The 16913-nt window shown below is 39.6% G+C and overlaps 1 protein-coding gene across 3 annotated transcripts in view; it reads right to left on the bottom strand.

Annotated features, from left to right (window-relative positions):
- Positions 1-16366, bottom strand: part of LOC149772643 (uncharacterized) — a 94928-nt gene extending 78562 nt beyond the window's left edge. For 2 of the 3 annotated variants that reach the window (XR_016417642.1, XM_089947534.1), the window contains exon 1: positions 15077-16366. Coding sequence is in view for 1 of the 3 variants with exons in the window: in XM_089947534.1 (XP_089803660.1) it covers positions 15077-15122 (46 nt within the window). In the remaining 2 variants the exon portion in view is untranslated. Of the gene's footprint in view, positions 1-14751; positions 14876-15076 lie in introns of all 3 variants that reach the window. The other variant, XM_089947536.1, reaches the window with a different exon arrangement.
- Between the last annotated feature and the right edge of the window lie 547 nt (positions 16367-16913).

Below are 16913 nucleotides of genomic sequence, written 5' to 3'. Positions count from 1 at the left end.
AAGGATTATGGGATTGCGAACTACAAGCAAGCCTAATCTCCGAAACTGAAGAGCTTTGCAAAACCACCTATCTCTAAAACTGAAATTTATCAACGGAAGTGTGTCAATAAACATCGGCAATTTTACGCTTTGCAAAAACACATTAACACACTTTTGTTGAAAGAATTGTGCTTAGTTTAAGATTACTTCCAAAAGATGTATTAGACGACTGACTTCAGGAAAGTCATGAAAATTAACAAGGTAATGGGGTCACATTTGGAACTAAATTGTTGCTCTCAACATACAGACGTGACCTCGGTTGATCGGAGAATTAGACAGAAAATAGCCATATTGCAGAGTCGCTTATTTAGCGACTATGGCGCAGAGTGGATGGACTACGATACCACATTTAAGGGAAGGTCGAGGACCCAGGTAACACATAACACGAGCAAGTGGGACTGACATTATTCGTGTTGCTGGTTTAACCACAGGAGTCTGACGTTTTATCAATACAGTACGAAGAAATCTCTTACAACACGAAATCACCTTATCGGTACTATAAATTAGCACAAGGAGTGCAAGTGTGACACCAAGCATCCGCTCGATTCGACTTTTGCCACGTTTATCGCTTCAGAATCGCAAGAAGACTGAAAACGCTACATATATCCATTCAAAAGACAGTAACGTACCAACGCATAACTCTCGGACAACATCAATCTAAACAGGCCAGTTATTCTTTATTTTCACCATTTATGTCACAACGTCTTTCTACAGGACTCCATCAGGCGGAAGTGCATTACTGAGTGGAATATGTCACAAATAAATTAACTTACAATTTGTTCTAATCAAATCCACTAAAACCCACAATATTTGTCATTTTAAATCCATTTACATGATAAATCCATGAATTCAATTAGAAGTCAAACAACGGTATGAAAAAAGTTCAGAATGATCTGATTTCATAATATCACGTAATATGTCAATTCCACGCTCTTACAAAATAAAGAAAATTAAGTCCATATAATTTAAGTTCAAAGTATTCTATAAATGTCACTATATGATGCCTTTTTTTTAATTTTCATTTCTTCCATAACCTGACTGGTCGTACTGGTGCCACTGATGACTTTGCTACAATCTCTTTCCATTTTGCCCTGTTCTCCAATGCTCTTTGGGACTTGGCGAAGTCCATGCCTATCCACTCTATGATGTTGTCTTCCAATTTCTTTTTCTGTCTCGTTTTCTCTCTCAGTGTGTACTATATAGATCTGTCTTTGACAAGGCAGATGAGCGTGAAACGTTACCATACCATTGTAGTTTGCGTTTCTTTACAGTAGTGTCAGGTGAGCTTATCTTCATATGATCCAACTGTACTTTGGATTATAATTCGCACCTCATCAGAAATGTGATCTAAGTATGAGACGTTCAGGATCCTTCGGTAATATCTCATCTCTAAGGCATGGATTCTTTTCTCTACTTCCGCTGTCAGGGTCCATGTCTCACATGCATACTTGAATATGTACAGCATGATCATGGACACAAGCATGATGTTGATGTCCTTTCAACTAGGCTTCAGCTTACCCAGTGCTACCGTTGTCTTCGTAATCCTGGAAAGAACCTCACGTTTGGAACCATCAAAAGCAATAGCACCAAGATACTTGAAGCTTGTCGCTGTTCATTGCTTCTGCCCATGCACTTTTATTTCCTTATGGATGCCACTCGGGTTGTTTGTCATTAGCTAGGTCTTTCCAGTGCTGATCTGCATCTCATACCTTACTGATACTTGGTTGAGCTGGTTCATTAAGGTTTCCAATTTACGTTTATCCCTGCTAAGCCATTGATATCTAACACTGACACTGCCATTATCGTCCTCCAAGGTTATTGGACGGGATCTTTTCCAGGTAGATGTTGAAGAGAGCAGGTGAGACGAGTCACCTTTGTTTGACTCCGACTATAATAATGAACCAGTCTTCCATATTGTCATTGACGAGAACTGCGCTAGTCGCCTTGTCATACGGTTTTTATATGGTACAGTTTCGCGTTTATATTGTATATCCTTATGGTAGTCCACAATGCTGCATGCAATATCTTGTCAAAAGCCTTCCTAAAGTCAATAAAGACATTATAGAGGTCATGTTGTTGCTGCAGTTACCTTTCACAGAGGATTCTAAGGTTGAAGATCTGTTCTATAGTGATACATCCTGCTCTTAAGCCAGAATGTTCTTCGACAATGATGTGCTACGCATAGGGTTTCAGTCTGTTAAGAATGATCTTAAGTATAACCATGCTTAGGTGACTGATGAAGCTGATCGTTCTGTTCTAGCACAGCTGCAAATTACCATTCTTATGGAGTGGTGATCAGAGACTGGGTCCATGGGGCGTGTAGTTCTCCTGATTGCAAGATTTTGTTGCGAAGACATTTATCACAGAGGTTGCTCTTGCTTGAAGAAGTTCTGCTGGTGGCATATTATCTACGCCCAGGTGACTTCCCATTATTTAGTGCCTTTATTATAGCCTCCATTTCTGAGTATCGGCTGGTCAACATCTGCTGTGATCAGTGGGAAGTTTAGTACAGCTTTGTCTTCAGACGTCTCTTGGCTGTAAAACTCAGAACAGTATTACGTCCATCTGTAAAGAATCTCTTGAACCTCTGTGGGACTCTTGCCAGTCTTGTCCTGGATCACGGTAAATCTAGCCGGTTTCTCTGTTGTCATGTCTTTCAAAAACAGGTATGCCTTTCTATTGATATTCTGGTTCAAGCTTTTCTCGATCTCCTTACATTGATCCTGTAACCAGCTCTCATTGTATTTTCAACCCCTTCACAGTCTCCTCGCTTCCTCCTCACATCACAGAGGTCCAGGACAGCTGCTGTAACCCAGTGCTTCTTTATGCTACGATGTTTGCCTAGGATCTCGCTGAACTACCTGTTACTGCCGTATTGAAGGCGGTGATCAAGGAGTCTAGATTTATTTTTGCAGCAACCAAAATTGTGAGTGGTGCTTATTTGCCACCTAGTGATGCCCCAGGTCCTCCTACCACGCATGGATCTTTAAGTTTTTCAAGTTCAAACCTGAAACGATTCTTACCTGTCTAGGTAAGACGACGTTCGATAGTCATGGTAGCTTCCTATATTTTTAGCGCCTGGGAAGCTACGTGTTCTGGCAATGTTGATGCTAGATCAGAAAAGCTTCATCATCAAGATGGAGTCAATCTGGTTGTGGTTTTGTCCGTCTGGACTGTGCCAAATACATCTTCCAGAAGGTTTGTAATCCGATACAATACCCAAGAATTCAACCTAATTTTCTGATAAAGTTCTGAAATCATCTATCATCGTCTACTAAATCGTCGAGGTCCAGTCATCGTCTGACTCCTTTTCCTCGGCCTCACTGCAATATGCAGGTGCTTATGTAGTGACTGAGCTTGGGCTCTATAGGTAACACTTTGATTATACAGTTTGTGAAATATATTAAAAGCTGCAACTGAACACGTGTCAATCGTGCGGCAAGATTAAATAACTACCCTATGTTACTTGCCGTTAATCCAGTATCACTCACGGTTCAGTCAAATGGATGTCGCATGGGAAATAGCTAAGAGATTAAAGTAAAACATTTACTTGAAGAGGAAGAACTCTGATTGCCACAGAAAAAGTACATCAACTATACTGGCAGCTCTATCAAAAGGATTGTCAGCTTCAAAACAAAGCGAGTGCTGCCTTTACAAGCCAAGACCTTATGTGGCAACGTGTACTGTTAGAAAACTTATATACCGTAAACATGTTGTTGTTGTTGTTGATGGTTTAACGCCATTTCTCAGCACAAGATAGGCTATACATGGCAGCCAGTATAAATGGTGATGGAAGAAACCAGGAAAACTCCGGAAAGAACCACCGACCCACGAGAAGCTACTGGCAAGCTTTCTCACATACCCATATTGGCCGAATCCGAGACTCGAACCCACGCAGAGGTGAGATGGCAGTGATCCGTAACAGTGAGCGCTTTGGACCACTCGGCCACTCCGGTCCCCCCCGTAAACAGGTACCGAAGTACCCGTTCACGGCTCTACCAAACAGATGGAAAGAAAAAATATATATGAATTTAATTCTGCATGGACATTTCAGTGTAGGCATATACCGAAAAGCAACAAGGGAGACCAATATGCATTATGTGTAGTATGCAATTCCGACTTTGGAATATTTCTTGAAAGGAAAAACGATGTTTAAAAGCGTCACGAAAATTCAACTCATATAACTAAACATAAAATGGCAGGGTCTATGCCAAAACTCGCCACCTTATTTTCAGCGAGAGACGATTACACACACACACACACACACACACACACACACACACACACGGCTAATGTTTTCTGAAAAAGATAAAACTTTAAAAAATGATGTCATTAAGGGAATATAATAGTTGGGGGGGGGGCAAATGTCAGCTAATCCCAATTTACAAACCCAGACTCAAACTTTAAATGACCAACAGTCCCACTTTCTTCACCATAAAAGTATAAAAGTTGTCATGTCTGCTTAGAACACTCAGTCACCTTAGACCCCTAAGTTAAAAAGACAGTAATCAGTCTTTCTTTTTCATAATTTTTTATTCATTATACATCAGGTCAACTTCAATGTGTAATGCTGCATATGAAGCAAAACAATCACGCTAATAAATGAGCGATCTGTGTTTACATTTAATTGACAATATATTATATCCACATTAGCATAACTAGTTGTCAAATGAGATCTTTTTTTATATCTGGATAAAATAAGTTCACTACATTAATTTGCAATGTGGGTCATAAGGAAGATTATGAGAAGGTAAATTCATATCATAGAGGAAGAATAAAATAAGGCTGCAACCGAGTTCAAGGTAAATATTTCCCCAAAAGATCACATGCCAGACTCGGTGGCAGCAAAAGGTGTGAATATAATACAACTAAGAGACAGAAATTTTCAGCCACATTGGGATGATAATTATTCCTGGCTTGACTTCACTGGCTCTGAAGGTACAACGAATTTTGCAGATATTGCAACCAATGTACTAATTTTGCTTACTTTCCTTATTATTTTATCACCCTCTAAAAGTGGGGATTTTGCAGATGTCATTGTGAAAAAAAAGAAGCACAATGTTATATTGATTTGTTTCTGCACCGGGTTAAACCCACGGCATGTTTAACAATTCTAGTCTTGAATGCATCTGATTTGGGCTTGATTGATTATCAAGGATGCTCTGTTTAATAACTATGTCAGCCAAAACTGGACTTGAGTAAAGAACGCCTTTTTAAACCAAAATGTCCCGGGTTTGAAATGTTGCAGAAACAGCATTGTACTTGTTCAAATATTTGTCACAAGTTGAAACTTTGTTGAGATCTGTATATGGAGGGGAGCGGAAAATGTTGAATTTTCCAAACACTAGAGAAGCGCTTATTAATACTGGTGGTTAGATAAACGGAGATACGATTGGGTGGTTAATGGTTCGGAGTTTCTTTTCAAGCTGATGTCTCGTGTTTTAAAAATTAATTGCACAGCAAATCAGGCAGTCTAGTTTTTGCACCAGGCAAAAATGTCTTGACTCTGGGGATGGACAAGACCCTTGTAATGGATGACAATAATGTGCATCATCATAAGACCATAATGTGTATCTGCTTCCCAGCAATCTATACAAACTGCAGAATTAGTTATCCTAACAAGATTACATCATACACAGCATTAAGCTGCAAAACTGAAAGGGCAATAACTCTAATAAAAACTGTGAAAAATGATATGCTGATACACATATCTTGGGTGATATCCTCAACATTAACCAAGTCTGATCGCAAACCATCAAAAAGTGGGGGACTAACTGCAACGACAAATTTGCGTCATATAGTCTTGCACTTTGGCTGACCTGTCAGGGGATCATTTTATGTACTTTTGACCCCATATAATGACCAAGAGATGTGGATTTTTAAAATTTTGGGACACTGGCAGCTGTGAAAAGGGACATCCCTTGGGGTTGCTCACGATGCAGCGCTGCATTAAGCTTCAATACAAAAAAGCAATAACGAACAAATATTGCAGAAGCAAAGTGATACACTATGCGCATCTGCAGGAGATGACCATAATATTTACAAAGTTACATGGTAGTCCAGCAAAAAAACAACAACCTGCAATATCATTTTTGCTAATGAGTGACAAGATTAAAAGGAAAATTTTGGAACAAATAGATAGTTATAATGAAACTAATTTATAATATTATGTAGTGAAAACAACCCTCACGTCAGTTTTGTTCCTCAGAACACAGATCAAAAACTAGGAAAGAGCTGACAATGTGATTCGTCACCCCTAGATCACCGTATAATTGGCCAGAAGCTTACTGTGATCACTGACAGCATTGGTTTGGATTGGACTTTATATCTTTAATGCCATTTTTAGCACAGGTTAGGTTATTCATGGCTGCCAGTATATCCTGTTGTCGATCATTAACCCACACGAAGCTACTGGTAAGCTTTCTACCATATCCATGATGGTCAAGCAGAGACTCAAACCCAGGTGGACCGAGATGAAATGTCAGTGATCTGTAAAGGCGTGAGCCTTATATCACTCAGCCATCTGGGGCCCCTCACTGATAGGTAATCTGATTAAAACCCAATATTCAATCACCAACAATAAGTGAAGATCTCACAGATAACACTCAGGGTGATGTTTTGGTCAACTATCAGTCAATGAAGTGACAGCTTTTAGGATTTTGAATGTCAAAATGTCAAATGACAAATGAGCAATTATACGTCTATTGCAAACAAAGATTTATGTCCAAATATTATCAAATATCATCAAGTTTATTAGTCGAACTGACTGGCTGGTAAATTTATCAATTGTGAAAATCAGTAAGGTCATCAGAACATAACTCCTCTTGGACAACATAAAATATCTAAAATTTTCATAAAATCTCAGCTATAATAAATTAACTGCATTAAACCTACGATATATATAAAACAAGCTGATTTTGGAGCTTGACATATATGACCTTACATGGAACTGTGTAACAAATGTAACAATGTAGCAAAAATTATATGCTCTCAATGGGAAATTTTATTAAAGCAATGTCGGATAACCTTGTAAGATAGGCCTGTGATTCCACCATGTCCAGTCTGAATACATTTCTCAAAATTTCTCACTGAATTGAGATTCTGACAATATTGGGATTTTCATCATATACTGAGATACTACAAAGATGAAAAAGGATAATAAAGTGTACAAATTGTAAACCATAAATCTTTTTTCTTTAAAAAAAATAGCACAGTTATTGGAAAAGTTTTCCTCAGAAATGAAATCTTTATTTCAGGTGAATTCAAGCGCTTATGATGTTATATTAATTCCTGATAATATATGAATCCATATTGACTGCTGAATGTTCAAATAAAAATTCCATTTTGACAATCATCATCAAGCAATAATAAAGATGATCAAAACTCTAATGTTCACTGAAACTTGGCCCTGATTTTATGGAGAAGGATTTAAAAAGAGCAACCAAGTGACATTTATCAAGATATCATAGTAATATGAAATCTGAGACTATGCAAATACAAAATTTTCCTATATGAATATTCATTCACTGTGTTTGGATAGGATTCAAATATGTTAAGAAAGGTATCAAATCAATCCTCTTTTTCTTTGTTTACTTTGGTATTTACTGCCCATCCACCCCATGGCCAGATGCAAGTTATATACTTGTTAAATGTAATTAAACTCAGCCACTGCCGGCCCCAATCCCGGATGTAAAAGGAGGAGGGGTGAGAATGGGGCTAGCAACCCAACCCTGTAAAACCCAACTTGCTAAAAACAACGCCAACTGAAGAAAAACCAGAAACTGAAAGCCTGAGGGAGGAAGGGTCTTCTTCTGGGAAACTTATCACGCTATGTGGTGAAAGCCGCGAGCCCGCGGAAGCCATAAAGCAAACAACCCTTCTATCAAACTAGAGAATCAACATTGCAACATCGAACGTGAGGACAATGCATGAGGCAGGAAAAACAGCAAAGGTATCAGCAGAGATGAGGAACTACAACCTATCCCTACTGGGCACTAACGAGACAAGATGGATTCAATCTGGACAAAGAAGACTGGTGACAGGAGAGATGCTACTGTATTCAGGACATGAGGAAGATAACGCGACTTATACACAGGGGGTGGGGGTCATGCTGTCGAAGCAAGCATATAATGCACTGATAAGATGGGAACCACACGGACCCAGAATCCTCACAGCAACATTTAGGACCAAGAAGAAGAAAATAAAGATGAACGTCATACAGTGCTACGCTCCAACAAATGACCGAGAAGAAAAAGATAAGAACCAGTTTTACAACAGACTACAGAACATAGTACAGAACTTCCCAGACAAAGACATCAATATCCTCATGGGTGACATCAATGCCAAAGTTGGGCCAGACAACACAGGATGTGAAGAAGCCATGGGGATCCACGGCCTGGGCGAGATGAACGAAACTGCAGAGAGATTTGCAGACCTTTGTGCACTGAACAACCTGGTCATCGGGGGTACCATCTTTCCCCACAAGAGAATCCACAAGAACACATGGATATCACCAGACCATGTGACAGAAAATCAGATAGACCACAACTGCATAGCCAAGAAGTTCAGAAGATCCCTGCAAGACGTGAGGATGAAGTGAGGAGCAGATATGGCATCTGACCACCACCTATTTGTCGCAAGGCTGAAACTTAAGATGAAGAAGAAATGGATGGGGACAAAAGAGAAGAAAACAAAGTAGAACATCAGCCTGTTGAAAGACGCAAAAACTACAGAAGAATACAAACTGACGATTAACAACAAGTATCAAGTGCTACAAGAGCTTCTTGAAGATGAGGAAGACAATGCGAACAACAGATGGCATAAAGTTAAGGAGGCGGTAAAATCAACATGCCAAAAAATACTAGGCCCCATGAAGCACCAGCAGCAAGAACGGATTTCAGCCGAAACATTGAGCAAAATTCAGGAGCGGAAACAGAAGAAATCAGCAGTAAATAGCAGTAGGAAAAGAAGTAAAAAAGCAAAGGTACAAAAAGAGTACACTGACGCCCATAGAGAAGTGAAAAGAAGCATCAAGATAGACAAGAGAACAATGTCCAATGACTGGCAGCAGAGGCAGAAGAAGCGACCGGAAGTGGAAACCTGAAGCTGTACGACACCACCAAGAAGCTGTCCGACAAGTATAACAGAATAGAGAGACCCGTAAAGGACAAGCAGGTAAAGACTATAGCAAGTACAGAACACCAAATGAATAGAAGGGCAGAACATTTTGATGAACTGTTGAACAGGCCAGCACCACTAAATACCCCAGAAATCCACCCAGCCAACGCAGATCTAAGCTGTAACAATCCAACCAGAGACTTTATCAGGAAAGCCACCACCCAGCTGAAGAACGGCAAGGCAGCTTGACCTGATGACCTCCCAGAAGAAACCCTCAGAGCAGATCTAGATGCTTCAGTGGAAATGCAATATCACCTCTTTGAGAAGCTCTGGGAGGAAGAAGAAATACCGACTGTCTGGAAGGAGGGGCACCTCATCAAGATCCCAAAGAAAGGCGACCTCAGTAACTGATCCAACTACAGAGGAATCACACTCTTGTCAGTACCAGGGAAAGACTTCAACCGGGTCCTCTTGGAGACGATGAAGGAGGCCATTGACCCACAGTTACGAGATGAGCAAGCAAGCAGGCTTCTGGCAGAACAGATCGTGTACGGACCAATAGCTACTCTTCCCATCATAGTCGAGCTATTGTTGGAGTGGAATTCTTCGCTCTACATCAACTTTGTCGATTATGAGAAGGCATTCAATAGTGTGGACTGAAAGACACTCTGGAAACATCTTCGCCACTATGGCATCCCAACCAAGCTGGTGAACCTGATCAAGAACACTTGTAACGGAATGTCCTGCAGAGCCATTCATGCAGGATAGCACACGTACATCTTCCTAATGTGAACTGGCATGAGGCAAGGCTGCTTGCTGTCACCGTTTCTCTTCCTTCTCGCCATCAATTGGATTATGAAGACATCCACCTATGGGTGGAGAAATGGGATCCAATGGACATTGTGGAGTCAACTTGAGGACCTGGACTTTGCCGATGACTCTTGTCCCATAGTCAGCAAAAAATGCGGGACAAGACCAACGTACTGGCAGCCACATCAGCACAGGTTGGCCTCAACATCCACAAAGACAAGACCAAGATCCTCAAGATCAGTTATGTCAGTAACAACCTAGACACACTGCAGAGAAGTCCCCTGGAAGAGGTGAGTCCTTCACGTACCTGGGCAGCATTATCAACCAGCAGGGTACCACAGATGCAGACATCAAGGCAAGGATCGGAAAGGCGAAAGCAGCTTTCATACATCTCAAGAACATCTGCAGCTCCAAAGAAATTTCCTTGGCTATCCAAGATCAGACTCCAATGTCAAGTCAGTCCTACTCTATGGAGTAGAGACCTGGAGAACCACCAAGTCAACTGTAAAGAGAGTTCAGACCTTCATCAACAGCTGCCAAAGAAGAATTCTCCCGATCCACTGGCCAGACACCATCAGCAACACCAACCTGTGGCTGAGAACCTCCCAGCTTCTGGCAGAGGATGAGATCAAGAAGAGACGGTGGGGTTGGATCAGACACACTCTACATCAGCCGCCAACCAACATTACCAGACAGGCATTGAGGTGGATCACTCAAGGCAAGCGGAGAAGGTTACCGACCAAGAAACACCTGGCGATGCAACCTCAACGAAGACATCACTAAGATGGGTCACACCTGGAGTCAGCTCGAGAAGATGGCACAGGACAGAAGCCTCTGGCGATCTTTTGTGGGCAGCCTATAACCCAGCAGGGGTGACGGGCAAAACTGACTGACTGACTGAATGTAATTAAATTATATTTTCGGGGTCTTGGGTATGTTTTTAGAGGATTGTAAGTAAAAATCTAATGAATTTATTTATTTCCCTGTTTATATTCAAGCACAGTATAACCATAAACATTTCTTTAATCCTGAAAACAGGCTTTAAAGATTGTGGGTGGAAGCTTTTAAGATGTTGAAGACACCATAAAATTAAAAAGTCTTAAATGTGACTTCTCTAATTCTACAACCCAGAATGCCTAATGGAGCATAGGGCACTTGTTTTCACAGCCTTCAAATTAACAAGATATTAATAACTTAACTGACATGAACTCCAGAATTTCCCTGAGAGTATGGTGTTAATGAGAATAGCTGCACCATTAAAATTAACATTAAACCAGACAGCTCTGGCCTGGCTGCAATCAAGCTGAATCTGGGTCACACATATCTAACATCTATGCTAGAAATATGTATTATTATAACACTCATAATAAATCTTGACAGTTCATCTCAAAATTGAATCTGGGAAGTGATAGGTTCACAAATAAAATCTCAGACATGTGACCAATTTAATTCAATCAAATTTCACATGTCCACTGCATATCTGGGTTTGATTCCCAGCCAAGTCTTGCCAAAGACTTACAAAAATGATACTAACATCTGCCTCGCTTGGCGCTCAGCATTAAGAAGTTAGCATTAGGACTGGTCAGCCTGGTGTCAGGACGTGACTGGGTGGGACATCATGCTACATGTCTGCGGCATGATACCCTAGTGCTATACATCAATATAAACTGCCAAACTGCAGACATCATAGCTATACGACTGAAAAATTGTTAAACCTACGTTAAAAATCAAAATCATATATATATATATATACATTGCATATCTCTAGAATTTGTCATATCAGTATATGTTTGACATATCAAACACGACTTTTAGAGAACAAAATGCCAAAATTGAGATCACTAGTTTCTGCTGAGCCATAAAACCCATACTCTGACTTGATCAAAACTTGTTTTAACTGAAACCCATACTGGGGTATTGACCTAAATATGGTATTAGCATGTACACTGCAACAGGTGTGAAATGGTAATGTGAAGGGGAGGATGTTTAAATAATTTCAAGCACAGGTACTCCATGAGATACATAAACTGTGACATATGTAAACTTGCAGATAAGTAAAATGAACTGTAAATATGCATATTTTTTTTTTTAATATTTGAAATACACTCGCAGTAAATAGTTCTGCTTCTCTCATGTACAAGTGTAAATAATTCTGTTACATTTTTTCATAATCTTGGGGATTTTTATTGGTTTGTTAAAGTTCAATGTAAAATTGTACAAGCTCACTGAAACAACTATCAAATTCTTTGCATGTTGTCAAGCTCTTCAATTTCTGAGGTAAGTAGTTGTTCCATGTCCATGTACTCTTGCAATTCCATGAAGCAATAGAAGCAACTATTGGTAATGTTGAAAAACAACAAAACTTTTGAAGTTTCTACACATTTTAGTGATGCAAAACTAATACATTAATTACAAAGGATAGTATCCAGTTTTAAGCATAATTGTTACTCCATAACCTTGTAATGACTTCAAGACTTGAATAAAGGACCGAATGCTTAATCTACTTAAGAATCTAACAGTTTCAAGTAGAAATTTGAAAGAAATTCAAGTGAACTTTTGTCTGTAGGAAGTTGTCTTAACTGCTTTCTAAACGCTATGCTTGTTTGATTAAGAAATCAAGCACAAAATTTCACTAAAGTTCATTATATGTAACTGTATCGGAACCTGTGAACCTGGATTCTCTTATTTAGAATCCTTCTAGTGTTAATGACAGTCTGTAGGAAAAGAAACGATAAATGTCATCATGGCTACGATACTCCATGTACAACTGGTACCATTTTCATTTAGGATCAACTATGTATCATAAGTAGTCTACTTGTCAAAACCCCAAGTTGAGATTGCCATTTATTTTGACAAGAGTGGATAAAACAATATTTTCAAGATCAAAACTGTGGCACTCATACTGAACATCAGATCTGCCGATTACTGTCTAAAGTAAACCTAGACATCAAAGTCTTCTACTGAAAACTCCAAGACATTCTGTATAAGAAAAGTTTGTGATAGCAAGATTTTTAAGATGGCTGCCATGGTGGCCATTTTGGTAATCAGATTGGCAACATTTTTACTATGACCAGCTAGATATCATAAGAGGTCAATTAGTGATAGCCCCATGATGATACGACAATCCTTTCTAGAAAAGTTGCAATAAGAAGAATTGTAAGATGGCCACTTTGCATGAGCAACACCATTTTCTTTACGGACCAGCTTGATAATGAGGTGTGCATGTTAAGTTTGAAAGCAATCCTCCTTGGAGTTTAGGTGAAGTTGTGATAACAAATTTGTGTTAACAAATGAACAGGCACAAAGAATACTGAAGTAAGGCAAAGTCAGCCACAGATTACCAGTAGCACAGAGATTAACGGAAAATTTACATGGTCACTTGTTCCAATACCATATATTAAGATGGGTGTACACATTTTTTCTTAGGAAAAGCTTTTCTGATACAAACAGTTTTCGCTTCTATATTGCATATGTACTTTACTGGGGGCAGATATAGAAATATCATTTAGTATCATGTGAGTGGGGGCATGAACAAGTAGATGTGATGTCTGTCAGTGCTCAACCCCATGATTTTTATGCATAATTTCTTTGGCTGAATCTTACCAGTAAACACCAAACCAGAAAGAAACGTTCTGTGTGGGGGGGGGGGGTACCACTGGGGGGGGGGGGCAGGTGCACTGCACACACTGGCTTTATCATCCCCCATCCACCCAGTTACATCATATGTATAAAGAATAAATATCTGATGGTTTAGATATTATACTAAAGTATTTGTATTCATGAACCACATAAACTGTCGTATTTAAATAGAATTTTAACCCTCAAAAGCAATATAATAGATTTATTAAAAGTAATAACTTTTATTTCCTATATATTTACATTTAAATTTAATTTATAACAAAATGCATCAATTGTTCAAGAGAGCTTGTAATCCGATGCATCACCACACAGGTCTACAACATTAGCATATAATCAACATCATAAATTAAAACAAAAATAAATTAAAACTTCTGCAAAACTGACAGGGTATTTATTCCCCCACAAGAGTAAACAACTCTTAATTCTGCATCATCCTTGGCTAACCTTAAAAGAACTAATTATTACTCGTTAACAAATTTGGCTAACCAACCTATTCCAGGACCGCTCCGGTGGCCTAATGGTTAGAGCAGGGGTGGGCAAACTACGGCCCGCCAAGGGTTTTCATGCAGCCTGCCAAGGGTTTTCATGCGGCCTAGGAACAAGTCATCATTCGCACTGTCTCTGTTTATGTTACTCTGTTTATCAAATAAATGTGTTTCTTTTGAAGTTTAAGTTTTCAAATATTAACAACATATTAACAATTGAAAATTAATTAGATGTTATTTAGAAAAACCTTTTGATTTTGCTATTTTAAATATTAATTATTTTACTTAATGAACTATGCGGCCCGCGACAAGGTGTAAATTTGTGTATGCGGCACTTGCACTGGAAAGTTTGCCCACCTCTGGGTTAGAGCATCTGCCTCGGATACAGTTGGTCGTTGGTTCGATCCCCGGTCGAGTCATACCAAAGACTTCTAAAAATGGTACTAACAGCTGCCTCGCTAGGCGCTCAGCATTAAAGAGGTTAGTGTTAGGATTGGTTGGCCTGGTGTCAGGATAATGTGACTGGGTGGGACATTATGCTACATGTCTGCGGCATGATGCCCCAGTACTAGACATCACTTTAAACTGACACACTGCATACCTCGTAGCGATATGACTGGAAAATTGTTAAAGCTATGTAAAAAATCTAAATCACACTCACACACACACCTATTCCAGGTCCAGGCTACGATCGCTGTTCAGGCAGATGGATAGACAGTAGGTCTAACCTGTCTGTGATTCGCAAAATAATGATCACCGCTGCAACTGACGCTGGATCTCCAAGTCTGAAAACAATACAGAACTGTTCAAACTGTATGTTAGCGAATATATTACAATATCGTGTTATTCAAATCAAGATGCATGACCAGCCGTAATCTCAGGTGGTCAAATCAGATTGTGCGCTCAGAAACCACGGTCAGCGCAGCAGGAACTGCCAATTAAATTCCAACATGATTAAGCGGGCAAGTAAAACCTGGGCGAATTACCTTTGCTATCAATGCCGTTGCAAGACTTCTGGTCCGTCCCCTGCATAACTTATTATGGATCCCTTGCCAAGAAATGAAAGTAGTTTTATGGGAATTTGCCACCACCCATCTACTTTGCGGGTTGAATCTATAATACAGATAAGAAACGTCTGCTATCTGAAAGTAAGACTGGTTCCTGAAGTTGCTATAAATAAATATTGACTGGTTGCATAATGTAATCTCACACGGTAAGCTGACACTGAGACTTGTGGAATTCAAATGCTAGTCAAATGACTCTCATGTGGACACTTCAAGTCTCTCTTGTCCCATAAATGGATGTGTGAAAACTACATTACAAATTTAGCGAAATGCACTCCAGACGTTGAGCAGCTTTAGTTGATGTTTAGTAAAAGCCATGTGAATTTCTGACGCTTACAATAAACGTGTTCTGTTGCAAAACTTATCGCATGGAAATTACATGATCAGCATGTAAAGGGTTCCGCGACGTGTACAACAGACATGCACATTTACTTTGCGCTGCCCGTGCAAAGCATGTGGATATAATTGTTGGTTCTCACCTTATTCTGTACGTGCGAGCAGTAAGGGGTTTATTAAGTTTTGCATAGCGCAAATATCATTAGACCGCCTTAGCCTGTGAACAGTGTACAAGCGCACGGTCATGCAACACGGAAGCTGGTATGTTGTACTGCAGTGTATCTTCTAATTGGTTCGCAGTTTTCCACTTAACCGATTCTGAAAATAATCCATATTCTCTTTTTCTACCGTTCTTTTTTGGCCTTTTTCATTGTTTTAAGGTGAGTCTGATTAGATCATAGTATTCTGAATTAAGCATAAATGATAATGTATCCATTTAAATTAATGGAATTATTTAATAAAATGCTGATTAAAAAAAAAATTCCCGTCACATGGATGCCCCTGTTGTACGCAATATCATGTATATGCCAGAAATAAAGTCATTTTTCTGAAGTAATGTTATCGTTGGAAATGTACTCCTAATTGCATGCTTGTAGTTTGTGGACCGCTTCGGTTGCCCAGTGGTTAAAGTGTTCACATCGGACGCGTGAGGTGGCGGGTTGAACCCTGGCCGAGTCACACCAAAGACTTGAAAAAATGGTATCAGCAGCTGCCTCGATTGGTGCTCAGCATTTAGAGGGTAGTGCTAGAACTGGTCGGCCTGGTGTCAGGATAATGTGACCGGGTGGGACCACAGGGGCTCGTATCGTTGCTTACAATTGACATGTCGTACATGTACTATATTACTACCAGGGAGGACACTTCTCTCCTTTCTCTACCACCCATTTAATAAACGATGTTATTTCAAGCTACATTTCGCGTAGCGTACAAAATTTGGTACAGATGTTTAGCTCAGGCATTCGACTTTGTATGAATATCCAAAGTTTGGCTTACTATCATACCTTTAAGGAATGCCACACCTTTTTCCCACGCTACTGCTAGACAAGGCCGTGATTCCGCCCGCTTAATGTGCAAGTGAGATACCTCTCTACGGCATACGGTTCTCTCACTGGTTAAAAGAAAATGACGTCCTGTATTTATTTATAACTTATTTTCAGTTGGCCAATGAGAGGGTAGTATTCCATTCAGCGCGTTGTTCTTGCATATTAAGCGACCGCGAGAAATGTATTTTATGGATGTTTGCACTTGCTCGTAAAGCGTGATCATGGTAATAATGGAAATTTGCACAAAATATATGTATAACAAAAATAACATTTTATTCATAGATGTAGACTACGAAAACAAAATCGTTCTAAAAATTATAGACCATATAGTAACTACGATGATATCCTGTGGACAGGTGATAAAGATTTTTAAATAAGAT

Source organism: Sinohyriopsis cumingii, unplaced genomic scaffold, assembly GCF_028554795.1.
Source record: "Sinohyriopsis cumingii isolate HCF-2022 unplaced genomic scaffold, ASM2855479v2 utg001324l, whole genome shotgun sequence".
NCBI lineage: Eukaryota > Metazoa > Mollusca > Bivalvia > Unionida > Unionidae > Sinohyriopsis > Sinohyriopsis cumingii.
The sequence above is the reverse complement of the archived record's forward strand: the minus strand, read 5'-3'. Positions and strand labels throughout refer to the sequence as shown.